The sequence below is a fragment of the Ascidia mentula genome, chromosome 5 (genome assembly GCF_947561715.1).
Source record: "Ascidia mentula chromosome 5, kaAscMent1.1, whole genome shotgun sequence".
NCBI lineage: Eukaryota > Metazoa > Chordata > Ascidiacea > Phlebobranchia > Ascidiidae > Ascidia > Ascidia mentula.
In genome coordinates, this window is record NC_138570.1 from 19,597,597 (window position 1) to 19,618,990 (window position 21,394).

Consider the following 21,394-nt stretch of genomic DNA (forward strand, 5'->3'; position numbering starts at 1 on the left):
AATAAAAATAAAATTGCCTTAGAGTCATGACGAGGCGCTTAACCGTAACCATTCATTAGCTCTGTGTTCAACCACAAAGAGGAACCAACTTATTTTGAGCTCAGTTTACTATCGTCGAAGGTAGAAGCAAACAAGTAAAATTACTACAACTCACTTGTGGGTATTTCACTGACAAAAAGTATTTGAATTTAGAAAAGAAAAGTGCATGTGAAAATGTCAACCCACAGCAAGGTAAGCTTTTCATCAGTCGAATGTTTGACAATACCCACTATCTCATGCTATCAATTGTTATCGAACTAATACAAGTGCGAGGTATATATCGAATGATACAATTCGTGATTGGGTTTTCTTTTCAAAAATGTGTTTTGTACAGTGAAATAGTAATTTGATAATTTGCTGTACAGATGCGTGAGATTGATGCTGGTGAGATTATGTGCGACCCGAGGTCAGCTGTTGTCGGTGGTGGAAGTTTTGGAATGGTTTTGTTGGGTGAACACAAGTCACTTAACAAAGTTGCTGTGAAAATTCTGACTGTACAAGGTGGAATGAGAGACATGCGACTTATTAAGAACACGTAAGTGAATAAGTGTGTGTAAGCAGTAAAGTAACCTGCAGGTGTTGACTGTAAATACGGGTAAGTTACCATTTGTAAGCTGGTCACCACCAGTTAGGTGACGTAACAAGTTGTTATACATGGAGGATGAGATATAAACATTTAACCAATAGTGTGTTGTTACCAGTTTACAGTATTCACGCAATATACCAAAAATTAATATTATTAGCAGCATCCTAAGTGAATTTGGGAAACTTCAAACCGCCCAATGTGAAAACGTGGTCAGAATATATGGTTGGACAATGCTGTCCTGTAGCATTGGTTTGGTCACAGAATATTGTGCTGGCGGAAATCTACGACAACTACTCTCAGATCACAACCTCGACATCAAAATTCCTCTACGTCTTCGGATGCTCAAAGAAACCATGGATGCAGTCGTTTTCTTCCACGAGTTTCCAGAGAAACCTCTGGTTCACGATGACCTGAAACCCGAAAATATCCTTGTAACACACGATCTCCATGCAAAGGTTGCCGACTTTGGCAGCGCTCGTTTGGCCGCAGTAACTGGTTCGACCACCATTCGGGCTCCAGTCGAAGGTGAAAAAATCCAATTCACTGCCGAATATACGGCACCAGAAAAACTCAAGAAAATAACTATGAAACCAAAGAAAGAACACGATGTTTATAGTACTGGAGTGATGACCCACATGTTCATCTTCCGTGAATCTCCCTACCCACCATTGGATGCAAACGAACTTCGGGTCACAATCATCGCCGGAACGAGACCCGACTGTGATGAGATTGAAGAGTTGAAAGCAAGCTTGGGTGACGGTGACAGGGAAATCCTCACAACGATGGATGAAGAAATGAAACGATGTTGGGATCAGGATCCGAAGAAGAGACCTCCTATGAGAGAAGTTCGCGACCGATATCAACGCTTGTTAGACAAGCAAAACCCAGCTGATATCTTGCAACACGTGACAGATTCTGTGCGGCAAATGGATTTAAACGACCCTATCTCAACCAATCAGGGTCAACTCGTTCCGCTTCGCCAGTTTTCTACGCTCACTGGAAAGTTTCTTTCGTCGGAAGGTAAAAATGATTTTTGAAACATGTGATTAGTTGTTGATGTTTGTTATAAGCAATGCACTACATTTGCTTCAGTGCTTTGTGGGTAATGTTTATTTTGTATGTTTGTATTAGCCGGAAACTCTGAAAGAAGCAGTGACCTTCCTAGTACATCACGTGACAACCAACAAGGTCAATCACAACACGATGTATCTGAAGTACAAATGTCATCCACTCAACAGCATGTAACTTCATTGCCAAGACAACAAGGTACACGCTTTGCAGGAATTTCACTTATCTTCTTGTTGAGTCTGCAAGACCAACCTTGGCTCTTGCTATAATTAATCTTTATTACATCATGCAATTAATTCAACTGTTCATTTCGACGGACATTAAAATCACGACAACTTAGATAGCAATGTATATTTACAACTTACATTGACATAGTGTGCAGCAAAATAGCCTTAGACCATATTGTACTTTGGGTATAATGGTTTTCATTAGTGCTACCGCTTTAAGCAATGTTACCTAACCAGTGTTTTAGGACAAAAACTTTCTGTCTCAAATGCGCCATCATGCGATTAATGAATTGTTACTTTTTTACAGGTGACGTCACACATTTTACACTGGAGCAAGTGTTTCAACAGCAAGGTGAGTGGTTCAGTGTAATTATTATTAAAATATTTCCCAGCATTTTCCTCTGTGTCGTCGCAAACAAATCATTTTTTGTCTGCAATCTCACAAAAAGCACTTTAACATGAACCCAGATACAGTTTGTTGAAAGGTTCACTGGCATCACATTAAGGAAATATCCAAAACATTTTATTCCGACAAAGCCGAAGTAAATTGAAAATAGGCAGGCGAGGTTTGAACTAACGACCCTTCGCACACCGTTGTACCGTTGTACAGTTCTACCCATTAAACCAGGGGTGCGCAACCTTTAGCTCAGCCAGGTCAAACACAACTACCTAGATTAAAGCACGGTCAATTTCTTCCGCAAAATTATGACACCAAATTATCTTTAACTGCTTATAGTGATGACAAGAAAAACTTTGCTTAATGCACACTTACAGTAAAATGGGGACTGGGATGATTGTCGCCTATTGCATGGACAATGACAATAATGGTCATTATTCTACAACAATGGACTTATTAGCAACGCCTAAACAGGTGAACACTAATGCAAACTCGATTCGATTTCACCTCGTGTCTTGGCATCAAGAACATGCATTGTTTCCCCAAACGTATTTGTTTTAAAGCAACGCGTGAATATTAGGATTTGTTGACAGTCGAATATGATTACGTCATACAATATATTGCCATAACGAAACATTACTTTTAGATAGATGCAAAAACCAATCACTGGACAATTAATAAAAGTTATTGTTTGCTTAGGTGGAACCAACGACAAAACTCAACTGGTGGAAAAGTATTGCAAGCAGCTGAAGGATGGAAAATATATTGAAGCAAACTTTACGAAGCAGCAACTCTCTCGGTTGATTGAAGCCCAAATTAAAACCACGGCTGAAGATTTGTGGAAATTCGCAAAGAAAAACAGAACTGAGAAGAGATTTCTTGAAGCTTTGTCGTTCTTTCAAATATCAACAGATTTCTATGCCAAGAATCCCAACCCCGAACTTGCAGCTAAAGGTTTGATGGTATGTGCTTATGAATTAAAAGACACAAACAAAGCAATGGTGGAAGGTGACGTCACAAGCAAGCCCATTGTCGGTGATTACGTCATTCCTTTGATCAAGGACATTCGCCAACAAATAGAGAACTTAGCAAACGTTGATGACAAACTACGCACTGTGTGTGTGGCCGGATGTATTCATGCCGTCGAATTGAGTCTTGGTTTAATCGACTCCTGGCAATTGGAGGAAGAAACCATCAATGAAGGGTTGGAACTGATGAGGAGAAAGTTTGGAGCAGATTCAGTAAAGTACAAAATACACGGGCACCTCCTCAACAACCTTGGTGTTGTTTGCGTGAAAACTTCACGGTTTCGTGACGCAATCAAATATTTCCGGGAAGCAATCCAAGCTTTTCGAATGGCCGAAGATTTCAACACTGAAGAGGAAAGAGTGAAAGGGATTAAAACAAGTGAAAACAATCTGAAAATAAACGAAGCAAAGTTGGCCAAACAGTGACTTGTGATATTGAAACAAAAATATGTTTAATATCCTACGAAATAACGTCTTCATCTGAGCTTGTGACGTCATAATGAACATTTATTTCGCTTATAGTTATGATTTATTATTGAAAATGTGTAAGAATATTTTTCAGAATTTCTACAACCAACATTCAACCAATGCAATACTTGTAAACGGACGTAGAAATTTGTAGCACTGTCCAGTTACCGCGTGTTGTCGTATGTTGTCTTTTCGCAATCCATCGCCTCCCAGTACGATTCTACAGCAGAGTGCGATTCTCCGTGAGGAGTATGACCTTCACATGACCCCAGACTCCATGACCATTTGATTTTATCAGTTTCCATGCTATTTTGAATTTTTGTATATAGTTCATTTATGTTGTGGTCATTGCCGCCAAATAAAATGATTTGGTTTTGATATTTTTGTTCAATGTTTATCGGCAAACCATATTCTGTACCAGTTGCTTCTTAACTTTGCACACTTGCGAAACGTTAAGTTTCAAAACAACCTTGCGCGACCTTGATTTCACAAAATGACCGTTAAATGTAGGAAAAAGGTCAGTCAGAGAATTTAAATAAAGCAAAATCAGATTGCGAAAATACCATATATTGGCGGACTCGCAAACACAATTGATCTAGATCGGGGCAGATTTGAATTGTCTCCATTTTGTTTAAATGTTACATTCGGCTGCTGTGCTGGTAAGGTTTCATTCACTCATTCATTCATTGGTTTATTTTTGCCTGAAGTATTTCAGCAATAAAAAGATGGGGAATGCGAGAGTATGGGCAGGGGGACGCTGGATTAACCTTCAGGTTTTCGGTGCCAAGCGTCACCCTTGGTCTAAGGTTTCTCAAAAGACTCTTCACCTCAAGTAATTAAACCAACATAAATAGCGAGAATCAATCAAATTGTTACCAACCAACATCACACACTTGTCACGGTGATAATGCTGACTGAGAATAACAAATACCAAATATCGATGTTTTCATTGAAAGTGTTGCGCGGTCAAGAAGGGGGGGGGGGCAATTCCAAATACGCGTGTATGAAGTGACAACCGCAACACGAGAAAAAGGCAGTGTCACGCTTCGATGCACAGGAGAACAGTGTGGTCGCCACAATGTAAACAAATGTGGAAACAACAACATGGACAATAAGGGCGGGGATGAATTTAGAGTAAAATATCAATAATATTTCTACATAACAAACATCATAAACAAGCAATCATCTACTGGTTTACAATGAAATGATTCGTAAATGATTCGAAAAGCTTATGGCGAACCTTAGCAATAAGAAATGTTCACTTTTATGTTGACACGTTTTTCCAACAGAAAATACTGATTGGCTCTGTACTACATCCTAGCGGTAAGCTCTCTTTAGCTGCTTTGTCACTTGGAGGTGTTGGAGGTTTTTATTGCGGACAAACATGATGTCGTAATATTTCTCTGGTTGTTTTCCAAACTTCGACGACTTTAAACTTTCGACTCTAAAATTGAAATAGGAATTTATGTTGTTTGTATTCTCCCTCGTAACCCAAGTGTATGAATTGTTGTGCAAACAGGGTTAGTGATTCCAAGCAGGGGTTCGTGGGATGGTGTGCCAGGATATATGGAAGAGTTATTTTAACATTTGCATTTTCGAATGTCTGTTTCCACGTTTCCTTGTTCTAATATTTCGTTCTTGTTTTCTTTCACACAAATATATTTTATTTGCTTAACTCAATCGAAGACATGCCAAAAAATAAAAGTTGTTAATTTTTTCGTTCGTTTTTTTCGTTTATGTTGTTGTAGAGATTTTTGGTCAATCATGATTTCGACCAACCCATTTTCCTAGTAGGGCCGGTGATTGGCAGCATTGACCAAGATTCCGACCCGCGTACCAAGAAAAAAAACTCATCGGGATTCTTGCCTTGGATATCCTTGGTTCACATCCCCGTGTGGTCCAAAAAAAGCCCATCTTTAGAATAAAACCTGATCGCGACTCGTGGCCAAGATATCCAAGGTTCAAATCCCGGTGTGAAAAGAATATATTTGTTCGGTAATTATTCGGGATTAGACGACCGGTTGCACTAGATTATCAAAACTTTTTTGAATTAGTGTAACCGATTCAGACTGTGTTGGGTTTTTAAACTTTTTTGTCCATGCTCTACGAGGACAACTTACATTCAACCAACGCAAAACTTGTTAACACACGTACAAATATCTTGCACAGTCTGATTCCCCACACCTATCTTCGTATGCGACTATTTCAACGCATCACCACCAGGTGCGATCAGCTGCGGTCATGCAGTGAAACGTGCAAATTCTTTCTCTGTTTTTTTTTAAATTCTCTCCTACCGACTCAATGTTGGTGATTTTAAATCACACCTCGGTCACTTACACAAAGCGACTCTAAAGTTATAGTTAAGGACGACTTGAGCTGCAGCATCAAATCTTTGTACACAAAACCACTTATCAGTACAAAACCATTTGTTATTTATTTGCTTGAATAAAGTACCCATATGCGTTTGCGTTATTTGTGATTTTGGTTAGAATTATGTGTTGCATCTTTTTGGGATCTTCAAGTTACAAAGATGTATTTCTAAATTGTTCCCAAACCTTTCTAACTACACAACGTCACACTTAAAACAAACGTCTGTAGAATTTTGCCCATGAGAATTAAAATACTTATTGACCGAATTCTATTTCATCTAAACGAATCCAAGTATTCAGATTAGGGTTGGTACAAACCAAGTGTAAGAATATCTCGTTCGTTGGAAGTGTTTTTTTTTGTGGCTGAGATATATCTACAGCGAAAATATAATATGTCGCCACAGCAAGAGGGCATGTGTTATATTTATATAACAAAAATTAAAATTTTGTACGTAATTTAGTATTTGGATTCGGTCCAGTTTCGTCCAAATATTGTTTGCAGGTATTCGTTTATCTTTATCCTACATGGGAAAAATAAGTGCCAGAAGCAATCCAACATTTTAAGTCAATCATATTGTTACCAACCTGTATGGGACATCTGCCACTATGATAATTTCTTCTGAGCATAACGTAAGAAATATCGATGTGAGCAAATGTGGGAAGCTCCAGCATGGACAATAAGGACGGGGTACGTAATAAGGAGACTGAAGAGAAAATTTGGTAAACAAAAGCTATTAATAATAAGTCGCAGAGAATAACAAACATCGTAAACAAACAGTCGTCCGATGGTTAACTGTATACAAATTTGTCCCAAAAGTTTTGTAGCAAACCTTGGCCAAACAATAAAGCACTTTTCTTTATTTAACACGTTTTTTCGATTCCTTATCTTAGTTAACTCTGTACTGCCTTCTAACGGAAAGTCGCATTATGGAGTTTTTCCGCTTAGTGATGTTGGAGGTTTTTATTGCACACAAACATGATGTCGCAATATTTCTCTGGTTGTTCTGGGTGAAAAAAATGAAAATCAAGCTCCGACAATAGAAATCATACCTTTTATTGTTAACGCAGCAATGTTTCATGCAATCGCATGAATGGAAGGATCTCCCCTGTAATGCCTGGGATGCGAAGTCTGTACGTGTTAATATTGTCAATTACAACAAATCAAATACCCGCATAAATTTTCCACCGGTTTAAACAATGAGTCCAAAGCCATCGTATTGTGGAGAGTTCTCACTCGTGTGACAGTGCATTATATTTACTCCAAACATTTGACCACAGCTCGTCACGTTGAGGGGAAACGAAACACTCAGAAACGCCGTCAGGTGTCTCCCACTGACCAGAAATAAATGCGTTCTCAGAATGAGTCAAGCGTGGTGGGGGATTGACAACATCGGTCGAACGCCAGACCCTGGTTGGTCGAATTTTCGAATTTAATCAACTAGCGATCGCAACAACCCATAGCAAGTTTCGGTTTTAACCTGTTAAAATTTCATGTGGCTGATTGCCAAATTCAAATCAAATAAACGTCAATATTATAGCATTTATAATTTCAAATCTATTCATGGAATGTCTGTGAAGAATGCGCAACCAACAACAATCTCCACATTGCTCGTCACGCAAACACAGGTTGAATATTTGAAACAGGGTTTCCACCAACAAACATGGGTGACCTCAGTCAAAGAAGTCGTCACCTTTGACGTGGCAGGATTTCGGTAAAGGGTTTGAACTAAGGTGGGAATTGCAACCTTACACCAACGACCATTCCCGCAACTGATCGAGACAATAAGAAAACTGTAGTCGAGAGCTTTGATTGGTTGCTACGGACCACATGATTGTGAATGAATAAAATAGCGTTGGTTGCGTTTGTTTGTTTAAAGTTTAAACGATATGTCGAATTTCGAATAACGACTGTCCAGGGATTTTTCATGCAATGGCAAGTGGCTGATTCAGTCAGGCTGCATTGCCTGGGCAACCAACCATTATTGATATATTGATAATTTTCTCTTATTTGCTTTATGTAATTAGCAAACAGTAGTAAAATGTTGGGATATTATTATTTTGATATGTAATGGATGTTGTGTACCCCTCACATTTTTTCCATGCACCAAAGCAAAGCTAATATCCAGGCCAGTAGTTAATGTTCAGTTTAGGTCCCACCAGTCCTGCGTGGTCAAGTGTGTTTACTTTGCTTATTTACATTCAAGGCAAAAATCAAAGGAAATCAACTTCAATCTTTTCAGTAATTTAGTTACTATAGAAGATAAAAACAATAATCTTGAAAGATTCAGATCTGTTATTTTCCCGTCTCGTGCACCGAACAAACATCTTTCGTAAACATTCAAAAAATGTCGAAGTAAGTCGGCTCATTCCTTACAACAAAACATGGGAAACCTTTGGTGTGGAGGTCACCACATTTGTCGTGTCTGGTTTCGTGTATGCGAGTTGAAGCGAACAAAAGACTTGTAACCTCACACTGAATAAAATCAACTTTAGTTTCCCAGCTGGCGGCAGAGGGGCACCGGCGGCGTCTTCGCTTTCAAAATTTAAATCGTTTTTTAATGAAAAACCTCCATTATTTAAAATCACAAGATCAAGTAATTCTGAACTGACAACAAAAGCTACTGTTTGGAGAGATTTGCATCATGTTCAAAATCATTTGAATGTGGTTTTCAGACGAAAAATACTCACAGACTGTACAACTGTGCCTCTTTCATCGGCACTAAACAATCTGAAGAATCCGATTTTCACTGAAGAATCAGATTCTACTGCTCCCAATGTACTTCGTGTGAAACATAACAGAAAACACAACTAAGCTAAAATGATCGAGAGTTTTAAAACTGATATTGTTTAGTGTTTGCAAAAATTCGGGTGAAGTTAAGAAAACTCACTTACACCAGTCTGTATGTATTGTTTGTGTTGTGGTCACGCTTCGGTACATTCTGCACATCAGTGATTGCGCGCTTGCATACTACAATCACGTGATTTGTGGAATATGTCTTCCATCGTATGATTAAATGTGTGAATACTACCTTCATATGGAATGCTGATTGCAATTGTTTGTCAGCGTGCCCTCTCATTGTATTGTTGACAACCATTTCGATACGAATGAATGTAAATCAGCAACACAACTGCCTTCGTTGGCGACAGTGCAAGGGAACTTCAAATTTTATTTTCCGATTAAATAATTACATTCACGTGCATTGTCTTAAAATCCTGAAAACACGTCAGATAGCCTGAACATTATACGTTCACTCCAGTATCTTGTAACATTACATAACACAACGTACATCGCTTACGACAGGCAACAAACCACAAGACAAGATGAAAGATTTAAACAGGATTGCTATTCTGGAATAGATAAACGTAGATTGTGTCTCCGACGTTTCGTCTGCCATACAGCAAGATTTCTTCAGCGTTTAACACCACAATTCAAACGTGAACCGAACAATATTCAAAAGCATGAAAATGAATAGGTGCAAATACGTATCGCGGGAGGTGCAGCAGTTACATCAAGTTGTTGTATACAGCAGGTAAATACCCACATTGTTCTTAATCATTAACACATCCGCTGCATTTGTGGGTGTGGAGATTCAAGAAAGATCAGTTAGGCTTTGAAAAAGGTCCAACTCTTTCTCCATAACTTGGGTTTTATCGGAGGCAACTTCATGCCATCGCAGTCTCCGGGTATCAAGTAAACAACTCCCATTGGCTCAGAAGCCTACGTACCAATAGGGCGTGTGATTAGGCTACCAAGCGTTCTATGGGCGTAGTGTAAACTTACATAACTGGATACCAATCAATAGAGACGAACCACGCAGAGCCAACTATGGCCAAACATCGGCACGGATTTCAACTAAATCATGTGAATGCAAAAAAGCCATAATAATCGGTGAGATTGATTATAATGGCTTTTTTACACATGTAGGTATTTTTAACTTTAACAAACCAACCAGATACAGCAACATATTTAATATTTGTATTTCGGTTTTGTTACGGAAAAAGTTTCAATTGCTGAACACTCCATAAAATAATTTTCAAACAAGGAAACATTCAAAAAAACTTGATTAAAGTTGTTTGGTTCCAAACAGTTTCCAAACAGGTAATTCCACAACGCAAGTTTCGCTATTGTTCGGTCACAACTAACACCTCTACTCACGTGACTATCCGGTTACGTAAAGCACAACAACGGCAACAGAAGACGTTGCTGGAAACGGGAAAAAGAACCATCGCAACGTAGTTACGATATATTTTTTGGCGATAATATTTGCCATCGAGAAAAAGTTATCAAAAATGTCAACTCCGAGCAAAGTAAGATTTAATTCTATATTTAAATGAAATATTTCGAGACATAATAGAATGCTGATTTTGATACAGATGCGTGAGATTGATGCTGGTGAGATTATGTGCGACCCGAGGTCAGCTATTGTCGGTGGTGGAAGCTTTGGAATGGTTTTCTTGGGTGAACACAAGTCACTCAACAAAGTTGCTGTGAAAATTCTGACTGCACAAGGTGGAGTAAGAGACATGCGACTGATTAAGAACACGTAAGTGAATAAGTGTTTGTAAGTAGTCATGCAAAGCACAAGTATAAAAAATTAACCCTATTAATTGCCATTTGAAAGAATTTGCTACAAATGAATGTATAAAGTTTTTACAAGTTTCTTACAAGTCTTCATGCAATGTACCATCTATTGATTCCAGCATCCTGAACGAACTTGGGAAACTTCAAACCGCCCAATGTGAAAACGTGGTCAGAACATATGGTTGGACAATGCTGTCCTGTAGCATGGGTTTGGTCACAGAATATTGTGCTGGCGGAAATCTACGACAACTACTCCTAGATCACAACCTCGACATCAAAATTCCTCTACGTCTTCGGATGCTCAAAGAAACCATGGATGCAGTCGTTTTCTTCCACGAGTTTCCAGAGAAACCTCTGGTTCACGATGACCTGAAACCCGAAAATATTCTTGTAACCCACGATCTTCATGCAAAGGTTGCCGACTTTGGTAGCGCTCGTTTGGCCGCCGTAACTGGTTCGACCACCATTCGGGCTCCAGCCGAAGGTGGAAAAATCCAATTTACTGCCGAATATACGGCACCAGAAAAACTCAAGAAAATAACTATGAAGCCAAAGAAAGAAAACGATGTTTATAGTACTGGAGTGATGACCCACATGTTCATCTTCCGTGATTCTCCCTACCCACCATTGGATGCAAACGAACTTCGGGTTGCAATCATCAATGGAGAAAGACCCGACTGTGATGAGATTGAAGAGTTGAAAGCAAGCTTGGGTGACGGTGACAGGGAAATCCTCACAACGATGGATGAAGAAATGAAACGATGTTGGGATCAGGATCCGAAGAAGAGACCTCCTATGAGAGAAGTTCGCGACCGATATCAACGCTTGTTAGACAAGCAAAACCCAGCTGACATCTTGCAACACGTGACAGATTCTGTGCGGCAAATGGATTTAAACGACCCTATCTCAACCAATCAGGGTCAACTCGTTCCGCTTCACCAGTTTTCTACGCTCACTGGAAAGTTCCATTCGTCGGAAGGTAAAAATGGTTTTTGAAACATGTGATTAGTTGTTGATTTTTGTTGCAAGCAATGCACTACATTTGCTTGAGTCCTTTTGGGTAATGTTGATTTTGTATGTTTGTATTAGCCGGAAAACCTGAAAGAAGCAGTGACCTTCCCAGCACATCACGTGACAACCAACAAGGTCAATCACAACACGATGTATCTGAAGTAGAAATGTCATCCACTCAACAGCATATAACTTCGTTGCCAAGACAACAAGGTACACGCTTTGTAGAAATTCACTTATCTTCTTGTTGAGTCTGCAAGAGCAACCTTGGCTCTGGCTACAAGTAATCTTTATTACATCATACAATTAATTCAACTGTTCATTTCGACGGACATTGCAGTCACGACAATTTAGATACCAATGTATATTTACAACTTATATTGACATAGTGTGCAACAAAATAGCTTAAGACCAGATTGTAATTTGGGTATTTTGGTTTGTCAATTGTATATCCGTCTCAAGCAATGTTGCAATAACCAGTGCTTTGGGAAAAAAACTTTCTGTCTCAAATGCGCCCTCATGCGATTAGTTAATTGTTACTTTTTTACAGGTGACGTTACACATCTCACACTGGAGCAAGTGTTTCAACAGCAAGGTGAGTGGTTCAGTTTCATTATTATTAAAATATTTCCCAGCATTTCCCTCAGTCATAAAATTGTCGCAAAACAAAACATTTTTTGTCTGCAATCTCACAAAAAGCGAGCACACTTTAAACATGAACCCAGATACTCTTGGTTTGAAAGGTTCACTGGCATCACATTAGGGAAATATCCAAAACATTTTATTCCGACAAAGCCGAAGTAAATTGAAAATAGGTAAGCGAGGTTTGAACTTACGACCCTTCGCACACCGCTGCACTGTTCTACCCACCAAACCAGGGGTGTGCAACCTTTAGCTCAGCCAGGTCAAACACAACTAACCAGATTAAACCACAGTCAATTTCTTCCGCAAAATTATGGCACAAAATTATCTTTAACTGCTTTTAGTGATGGCAAGAAAAACTTTGCTTAATGCAAACTTACAGTAAAATGGGGACTGGGATCAGTGTGACCTGTTGTAAGGAAATGTCAATAATGGTCATTATTATACAACAATGGACTTTTCAGCAGCCTGTAAACGGGTGAACACTAATGCAAACTCGATTCGATTTCACCTCGTGTCTTGGCATGCAAGAACATGCATTGTTTCCCCAAACGTATTTGTTTCAAAGCAACGCGTGAATATTAGGATTTGTTGACAGTCGAATATGTGTTAATTTTAATCTAATAATCTGTTCTTCTGGCACAATAAAAAACATAACTTTATTCACCGAAAACAGATTATTAAATTACAATATGCCTGGCAGCAACAGAAACATTATATATGTTATTTGCTGCACCTGATGAAGCGAGATCAATCTCGCGAAAGCTCGTGCGAATAAAGTTGTTTAACAGTCAGTCTCTTATAAAAGCAGTGCACAAGCAAGCTTATAATTATATATGTGATTACGTCATACAATATATTGCCATACCGAAACATTACTTTTAGATAGATTCCAAAACCAATCACTGCACAATTAATAAAAGTTATTGTTTGTTTAGGTGAAACCAACGACAAAACTCAACTGTTGGAAAAGTATTGCAAGCAGCTGAAGGATGGAAAATATATTGAAGCAAACTTTACGAAGCAGCAACTCTCTCGGTTGATTGAAGCTCGAATTAAAACCACGCCTGCAGATTTGCGGGCATTCGCAAAGAAAAACAGAACTGAGAAGAGATTTCTTAAAGCTTTGTTGTTCTACCAAATATCAACAGATTTCCATGCCAAGAATCCCAACCCCGAACTTGCAGCTAAAGGTTTAAAGGAATGTGCTTATGGATTAAGAGACACAAACGAAGCAATGATGGAAAGTGACGTCACAAGCAAGCCCATTGTTGGTGATTACGTCATTCCTTTGATCAAAGTCATTCGCCAACAAATAGAGAACTTAGCAAACGTTGATGACAAACTACGCACTGTGTGTGTGACCGGATGTATTCATGCAGTCGAACGGAGTCTTAGTTTAATCGATTCCTTGCAATTGTGGGAAGAAACCATCAATGAAGGGTTGGAACTGATGAGGAGAAAGTTTGGAGCAGATTCAGTAAAGCACAAAACATACGGACATCTCCTCAACAACCTTGGTGTTGTTTGCGGGAAAACTTCACGAATTCGTGACGCAATCAAATATTACCGGGAAGCAATCCAAGCTTACCGAATGGCCGAAAATTTCTGCACTGAAGAGGAAAGAGTGAAAGAGATTAAAATAACTGAAGAGAGTCTGAAATCAAACGAAGGAAAGTTGGCCAAACAGTGACTTGTGACTTTCAAACAAATGGAATTATGGTTAATATTGCCCAAAATGCAGTCCTCAATTGAGCTTGTGACGTCATATTGACCATTTATTTCAAATCTAGTGACGAATTATTATTGAAATGTGCAAGAATATTTTCTTTGTTTTTTCCTCAATCTTTTGCGACTAACATTCAACCAATGCCATATTTGTAAACGGACGTAGAAACTTGTAGCACTGTTCAGTAACCGCGTGTCGTCCTGTGTTGTCTTTCGCAACCCATCACCTCCCAGTGTAACGGAGTATGCGATTCTACAGCAGAGTGCGACTTTCACATGACCCCGGACTTCATAACCACGTGATTTTATCAGGTTCCACGCTATTTTGGTTTCTTTGTAAATAGTTCGTTTATGATGTAGTCATTGGCGCCAAATTAAATGATTTTGTTTTGATATTTTTGTTCAATGTTGATCGGCAAACCATATTCTGTATCAGTTGCTTCTTAACTTTGCACACTTGTGAAAAGTTTTAATAGAAACTTGCGGGACCGTGACTTCACAAAATCACCGTTAAATGTGGGAAAAAAGTTAGTCAGAGAATTTAATGAAGCAAAATCAGATTGCGAAAATACCATATATTGGCGGACTCGCAAACACAATTGATCCAGATCGGGGAAGATTTGAATTGCCTCCATTTTGTTTAAATGATACATTCGACTGCTGAACTGATGAGACTTGTCAAAAGACTATCTGCTCTCAAGTAATTAAAACTAATATCAATAGTGACAATGTTAACTACACTTTTTAGTCGGTTTTAGAAGGGATATGACCAGTCTTCTCAATTAGGAGTAAACATCGGATTTAAATGTTTTGGTGAAACGTTTGTTCAGTGTAAGATCATCGGTTTTCTAAGTAAATAACTTTGTTTATTGACATGATTTCCTATGAACGCAAACCAACATTTCGCTTTGTTCTCATCCTCTAACTTAGTTTATAATGTTCGCAAGCTCTCTGCTGCCACCTACCGAATTAAAAAAAAGCTCTTTCTACAGCCGGACTCACGCGAAACACTTTTTTGTAGACGAAACCGTCACTTTCGAGAAGCCAACGCATCACGTCATACAACTGGTGACGTATGTAAAAGAATTTTATGCGCTCTGTATGGAAACGGCACAAATTGTGTTAAAAAGTTCAAAATGGTCAGAGGGGATCGATATTTGCATGAAAATTATGCTGCATATTTCTAATCTCATCCTTTGGTGGCTATAAGTTTTCTTGTATACTAAACCCATGTACGAGATACGTTTTATATCGCGCCTCTATACCACATATCTGCGTCATTTGAACATTATCCCTCAGAACATTATAAACCATAGATTGTTTTGCAAATATATTAGAACTCTGACATAAGATGACGGATTTAAATGTAACATTTGGTCCGGATTTAACTGAATATTTTCTGTGGAAACGGCAAGAATTGTGTTAAAAATTTCAAAATGGTCAGATTTGGAAAAGTTTCTTGAGACTTTTGTCCCTTGCTATAGCAGCAGCCTTTGCCTTCCGCAAATATTCGACACTCGAGGGTGTAAGAGTGTAGAAAAATTCATCACCATGCGTCGTGTTCGTCATTCTTCTCGATATTGTTGCAATCAAAATTAAACGATCGGAAGTTAAGAAAACTTGGATTCGATACAATGGCAGAGATTTTCACAAAAGGCTGTGACAATAATTTGTTTACAAATTTTCACAAAGCAATGCAGAGTGTTATATCAATGTGTGTTACAAAAACTATGGGTGCAAGTAAAAGCACGCGAGAAATGAAATAGCGAAGTCGAAAGCTCGCTTTTTTAGACAAATGTTAAATTGGCTCTATACTGTCCTGAAGCGGTATGTCTCAATTTGATCAGGTTGCTACTTGGTGGCGCAAGAGATTTTAATTGTAAGGAATCTTGATTTCGAAATAATTATTTCGTGGGCGGGTGATTGACAGCATTGGTCAAGAGCCCGACCCATATACCAAAATGAAAACCTGATCGGGATTCGTGACCAGGATCTCCTGGGTTCAAATCCCGGTGTGGTCCAAAAATGAAATATATGAGTGTTACATAACGTAGATACATTAAAGTTTGCCTTATATTCGAGGAGAATTGAAAGCGCTAAAAAGTAATATCACCACACTGTCTTGTTGGCTGCGAGTTATCTCAGCAATTTAAACGAACCCTGTTTCTTGTTTATCTAAAGTGCATTTTTTGTTGATACTTTTAGCTAACTGAATATTTTTAGTTTATAGACAGCTGTCACCTCATGTTTAAAACATCGGAAAGTTCATACAACAATGTGTTTGGTTGTGACCAGACAAGCACCTATCAGTTTCCTAATTCAACTGAGAAGAAATAGTCGCTATGATGTAACAGTGCAATGTGAACACTACACAGCAGAATCAATTCTCGAAATGGGATTTTGGGCAGCAGAAAGACCGTCTTATTAAGCAGGGGAGCTAACCGCATTGTAAAACACTTACTCCACTAGAGACAAATTATTTTCCGCAACTATCTTTCATCAAGCTTGCAAAATATGAATTAAATGCGCGCAAGGTTTTTGACCACATTTGAGGCGGAAGATTAAAGCAGTTCGGCCCGTTGAGAACTTGTAGAGCTTGACTTGGATTACGATGATGAAAGGTTGCTGATCCTTGATTTAATAAAACATTCACAAAACAATCAGCTGTATTGGTTTGTGGGAGTCTTGAATAAAACTCCAGATGTAAATAATTCTATTTTTGTGCATTTGTTGTTACAATTCTGTTCTATTTTAATTAATCTAATTTTGTTATTCGGTCTTTGCGGACACAGCGCAAAATAGTTTGCATCCTGAAAATTGATTTGTTTGTAATCCAACAAAATCAAGCAAGAAATTATCGTACTTTCCTGTACTTTACAAGTTAAATGTAATAGCAACTGTGATTTACACTTGAAAACAAAACCAATTGAAATGGAATTGAGCAACTGTCAAAGAGTAGATCAATTGAGCAGAATCTATACGACAGAGAAATCCATCTAATTGCGGTACCAAAATCTTCGGGGTTGAACATGATTATTCACAGTTACTTCAAAGGCTCAGCAAAGATAGCGGAATGGGTGTTGTACCGCAACCAAGCTAAATGTCATCTGTCGGAACATTGTCTGTGGAATATTTACCTCCATTCAGACAAAAGTGTGATTGCAATAAAATTTTGTTTCTTCTATGTCCGAGTTCTTTAAACAGGGGAGATTATTTTAATGAGGGGTGATTTCGAGCAGCTGGGGAGCGAATTGCTTTCAGGGGAGTAATTTTTCGATCTCTTTCATTGTTCGTCACTTTTAACGTATACTAAGCCCCTGTACACCAATTACATGTACCGATGTATATATAATGGTGCTAATATATCATCGGCCGGATAGGATGACGTTAAGGAACTTTGCGCCTCTTCACCACACATCTGATCTGCATCATTTGAACATTATCCCTCACAGCATTATAAACAATAGATTGCAGCGAAAATGTATTAGTTACAACAAGAAACTACTATTCTGCAACAAGTGAAAATGTCTACTTTGACAAAGGTAATGTTGTGTGTTGTGAAGCAATCAATTACAAAATTAATTTCATAATTAACATTCATGCATCTACAGATGCGTGAGATTGATGCTGGTGAGATTATGTGCGACCCGAGGTCAGCTGTTGTCGGTGGTGGAAGTTTTGGAATGGTTTTGTTGGGTGAACACAAGTCACTTAACAAAGTTGCTGTGAAAATTCTGACTGTACAAGGCGGAATAAAAGACATGCGACTTATTAAGAACACGTAAGTGAATAAGTGTGTGCAAGCAGTAAAGTAACCCGCAGTTGTTGACTATAAATACGGGTAAGTTACCATTTGTAAGCTGGTCACATCCAGTTAGGTGACGTAACAAGTTGTTATACATGGAGGATGAGATATACATATTAACTAATGTATAGTGTGTAGTTACCAGTTTACGGTCTTCACGCAACATTCCAACAATTGACATTGATTGCAGCATCCTGAACGAATTTGGGAAACTTCAAATCGCCCAATGTGAAAACGTGGTCAGAACATACGGTTGGACAATGCTGTCTTGTAGCATGGGTTTGGTCACAGAATATTGTGCTGGCGAAAATCTACGACAACTACTCCTAGATCACAACCTCGACATCCAAATTCCTCTACGTCTTCGGATGCTCAAAGAAACCATGGATGCAGTCGTTTTCTTCCACGAGTTTCCAGAGAAACCTTTGGTTCACGATGACCTGAAACCCGAAAATATCCTAGTAACCCACGATCTCCATGCAAAGGTTGCCGACTTTGGTAGCGCTCGTTTGGCCGCAGTTACTGGTTCGATCACCATTCGGGCTCCAGCCGAAGGTGAAAAAATCCAATTCACTGCCGAATATACAGCACCAGAAAAACTCAAGAAAATGACAATGAAACCAAAGAAAGAACACGATGTTTATAGTACTGGAGTGATGACCCACATGCTCATCTTCCGTGAATCTCCCTACCCACCATTGGATGCAAATAAACTGTGGATTGCAATCATCAACGGAGAGAGACCCGACTGTGATGAGATTGAAGAGTTGAAAGCAAGCTTGGGTGACGGTGACAGGGAAATCCTCACAACGATGGATGAAGAAATGAAACGATGTTGGGGTCAGGATCCGAAGAAGAGACCTCCTATGAGAGAAGTTCGCGACCGATATCAACGCTTGTTAGACAAGCAAAACCCAGCTGACATCTTGCAACACGTGACAGATTCTGTGCGGCAAATGGATTTAAACGACCCTATTTCAACCAATCAGGGTCAACTCGTTCCGCTTCACCAGTTTTCTACGCTCACAGGAAAGTTTCATTCGTCGGAAGGTAAAAATGATTTTTGAAACATGTGATTAGATGTTGAAGTTTGTTGTAAGCAATGCACTACATTTGCTTCAGTGCTTTTAGGTTTATGTTGATTTTGTATGTTTGTATTAGCCGGAAACCCTGAAAGAAGCGGTGACCTTCCTAGCACAACACGTGACAACCAACAAGGTCAATCACAACACGATGTATCTGAAGTACAAATGTCATCCACTCAACAGCATGTAACTTCGTTGCCAAAACAACAAGGTACACGCTTTGCAGGAATTCCACTGATCTTCCTGTTGAGTCTGCAAGAGCAACATTGACTCTTGCTATAAGTAATCTTTATTATATCTTGCAGTTAATTCAACAAATCTTTATTATATCTTGCAAATAATTCACTGTTCATTTCGCCGGGCAACTTACATTGACATAGTCCAACTTAATAGCATAAGACCAGATTGTATTTTGCGAATATTGTTTTTTTCATTAGTGCTACCGTTTTAAGTAATGTTGCCTAACCAGTGCCTGTAAAAACTTTCTGTCTCAAATGCGCCATCATGCGATGAATGTATTGTTACTTTTTTCAAAGTTGACGTCACACTTCTTACACTGGAGCAAGTGTTTCAACAGCAAGGTGAGTTGTTCAGTTTCGTTATTATTAAAATATTTCTCAGCATTTTTCCTCCGTCCCAAAATTGTCGCAAACGAAGTAGTTTTTTCGTCTGTAATCTTACAAAAAGCGAGCACTTTAACATGAACCCTGATACAGTTTTGTTGAAAAGTTCACTGGCATCACAGTAAGGGAATATCCCAAACATTTTATTTCTCCAAACCCGGGGTAAAATAAATATAGCCTGGCGAGGTTTGAACTCACAACCCTTTGCACAACACTGCAATGTTCTACCCGACAAAACCAGGGGTGTTCAACCTTTAGCTCAGCTAGCTCAAACACAACAAACTAGATTAAACCACGAGGCAAAGCAAAATTTTGGCATCAAATTATATCTAACTGCCTATATCGATGGTAAGCGTAATTTTAACTGTGCTTAATGCTAAAGCGTTGTAGGACAGCTTTATTGCGTTGCAAAGTTAAGACTGACTCCATGAGTCTTCGCAACAGCAGCAAAAAAGAAACGCGTCGAAAAAGGCAATTAATCCGCTTCGTTTATATGCGGTAAAGTGAGCGCTACAACGCACACATACAGTAAAATGGGAATTACGATCAGTCGATTCGAAACCACCTCGTGTCTTGGCATGCGAGAACATGCATTGTTTTCTCAAACGTATTTGTTTTAAAGCAACGCGTGAATAGTAGGATTTGTTGACTGTCGAATATATGTGATTACGTCATACAATATATTGCCATAACGAAACATTAATTTTAGATAGATTCCAAAATCAATCACTGCACAATTAATAAAAGTTAAAGTTTGTTTAGGTGAAACCAACGACAAAACACAACTAGTGGAAAAGTATTGCAAGCAGCTGAAGGATAGAAAATATATTGAAGCAAACTTTACGAAGCAGCAACTCTCTCGGTTGATTGAAGCTCGAATTAAAACCACGGCTAATGACTTGCGGGCATTCGCAAACAAAAACACAACTGAGAAGAGATTTCTTGAAGCCTTGTTGTTTTTCCAAATATCAACAGATTTCTATGCCAAGAATCCCAACCCCGAAATTGCAGCTAAAGGTTTAAAGGAATGTGCGAATGAATTAAAACACACAGACATAGCAATGATGGAAAGTGACGTCACAAGTACGCTCATTGTTGGTGATTATGTCATTCCTTTGATCAAAGTCATTCGCCAACAAATAGAGAACTTAGCAAACGTTGATGACAAACTACGCACTGTGTGTGTGGCCGGATGTATTCAAGCCGTCGAAGTGAGTCTTGGTTTAATCGACTCCTGGCAATTGGAGGAAGAAACCATCAATGAAGGGTTGGAACTGATGAGGAGAAAGTTTGGAGCAGATTCAGTAAAGTACAAAATACACGGACATCTCCTCAACAACCTTGGTGTTGTTTGCGCGAAAACTTCACGGTTTCGTGACGCAATCAAATATTACCGGGAAGCAATCCAAGCTTTTCGAATGGCCGAAGATTTCTGCACTGAAGAGGAAAGAGTGAAAGTGATTAAAACAAGTGAAAACAATCTGAAAATCAACGAACCAAAGTTGGCCAAACAGTGACTTGCGATATTGAAACAAATAGATGTTTAATATCCTACGAAATAATGACTTCAACTGACCTTGTGACGTCATAATGACCATTTATTTCACTTGGGGTTATGATTGATTATTGAAAATGTGTGAGAATTTTTTCTTTGTGTTTTCTACAATCTTCTGCAACTAACATTCAACCAATGCAATATTTGTAAACGGACGTAGAAATTTGTAGCACTGTCCAGT

At 38.8% G+C, this 21,394-nt stretch overlaps 3 protein-coding genes across 3 annotated transcripts; all 3 read left to right on the top strand.

The window, feature by feature from the left end:
- Positions 1 to 213: 213 nt before the first annotated feature.
- On the top strand, positions 214 to 4,042 carry LOC145903152 (uncharacterized). The gene is made up of 6 exons (XM_082991226.1): positions 214 to 231; positions 405 to 574; positions 741 to 1,645; positions 1,757 to 1,891; positions 2,228 to 2,272; positions 3,017 to 4,042. The coding sequence occupies exons 1-6, from the start codon at positions 214 to 216 to the stop codon at positions 3,769 to 3,771; spliced, it is 2,028 nt and encodes a 675-aa protein (XP_082847352.1). The 3' UTR covers positions 3,772 to 4,042.
- A 6,359-nt stretch (positions 4,043 to 10,401) lies between these two features.
- LOC145903153 (uncharacterized) lies at positions 10,402 to 14,556 on the top strand. The gene is made up of 6 exons (XM_082991227.1): positions 10,402 to 10,490; positions 10,557 to 10,726; positions 10,884 to 11,743; positions 11,854 to 11,988; positions 12,326 to 12,370; positions 13,356 to 14,556. Exons 1-6 carry the CDS (start codon positions 10,473 to 10,475, stop codon positions 14,108 to 14,110), a joined length of 1,983 nt encoding a protein of 660 aa, XP_082847353.1. The 5' UTR covers positions 10,402 to 10,472; the 3' UTR covers positions 14,111 to 14,556.
- A 3,113-nt stretch (positions 14,557 to 17,669) lies between these two features.
- Positions 17,670 to 21,175, top strand: LOC145903154 (uncharacterized). The gene is made up of 5 exons (XM_082991228.1): positions 17,670 to 17,687; positions 17,757 to 17,926; positions 18,141 to 19,000; positions 19,112 to 19,246; positions 20,421 to 21,175. The coding sequence occupies exons 1-5, from the start codon at positions 17,670 to 17,672 to the stop codon at positions 21,173 to 21,175; spliced, it is 1,938 nt and encodes a 645-aa protein (XP_082847354.1).
- Positions 21,176 to 21,394: the final 219 nt, after the last annotated feature.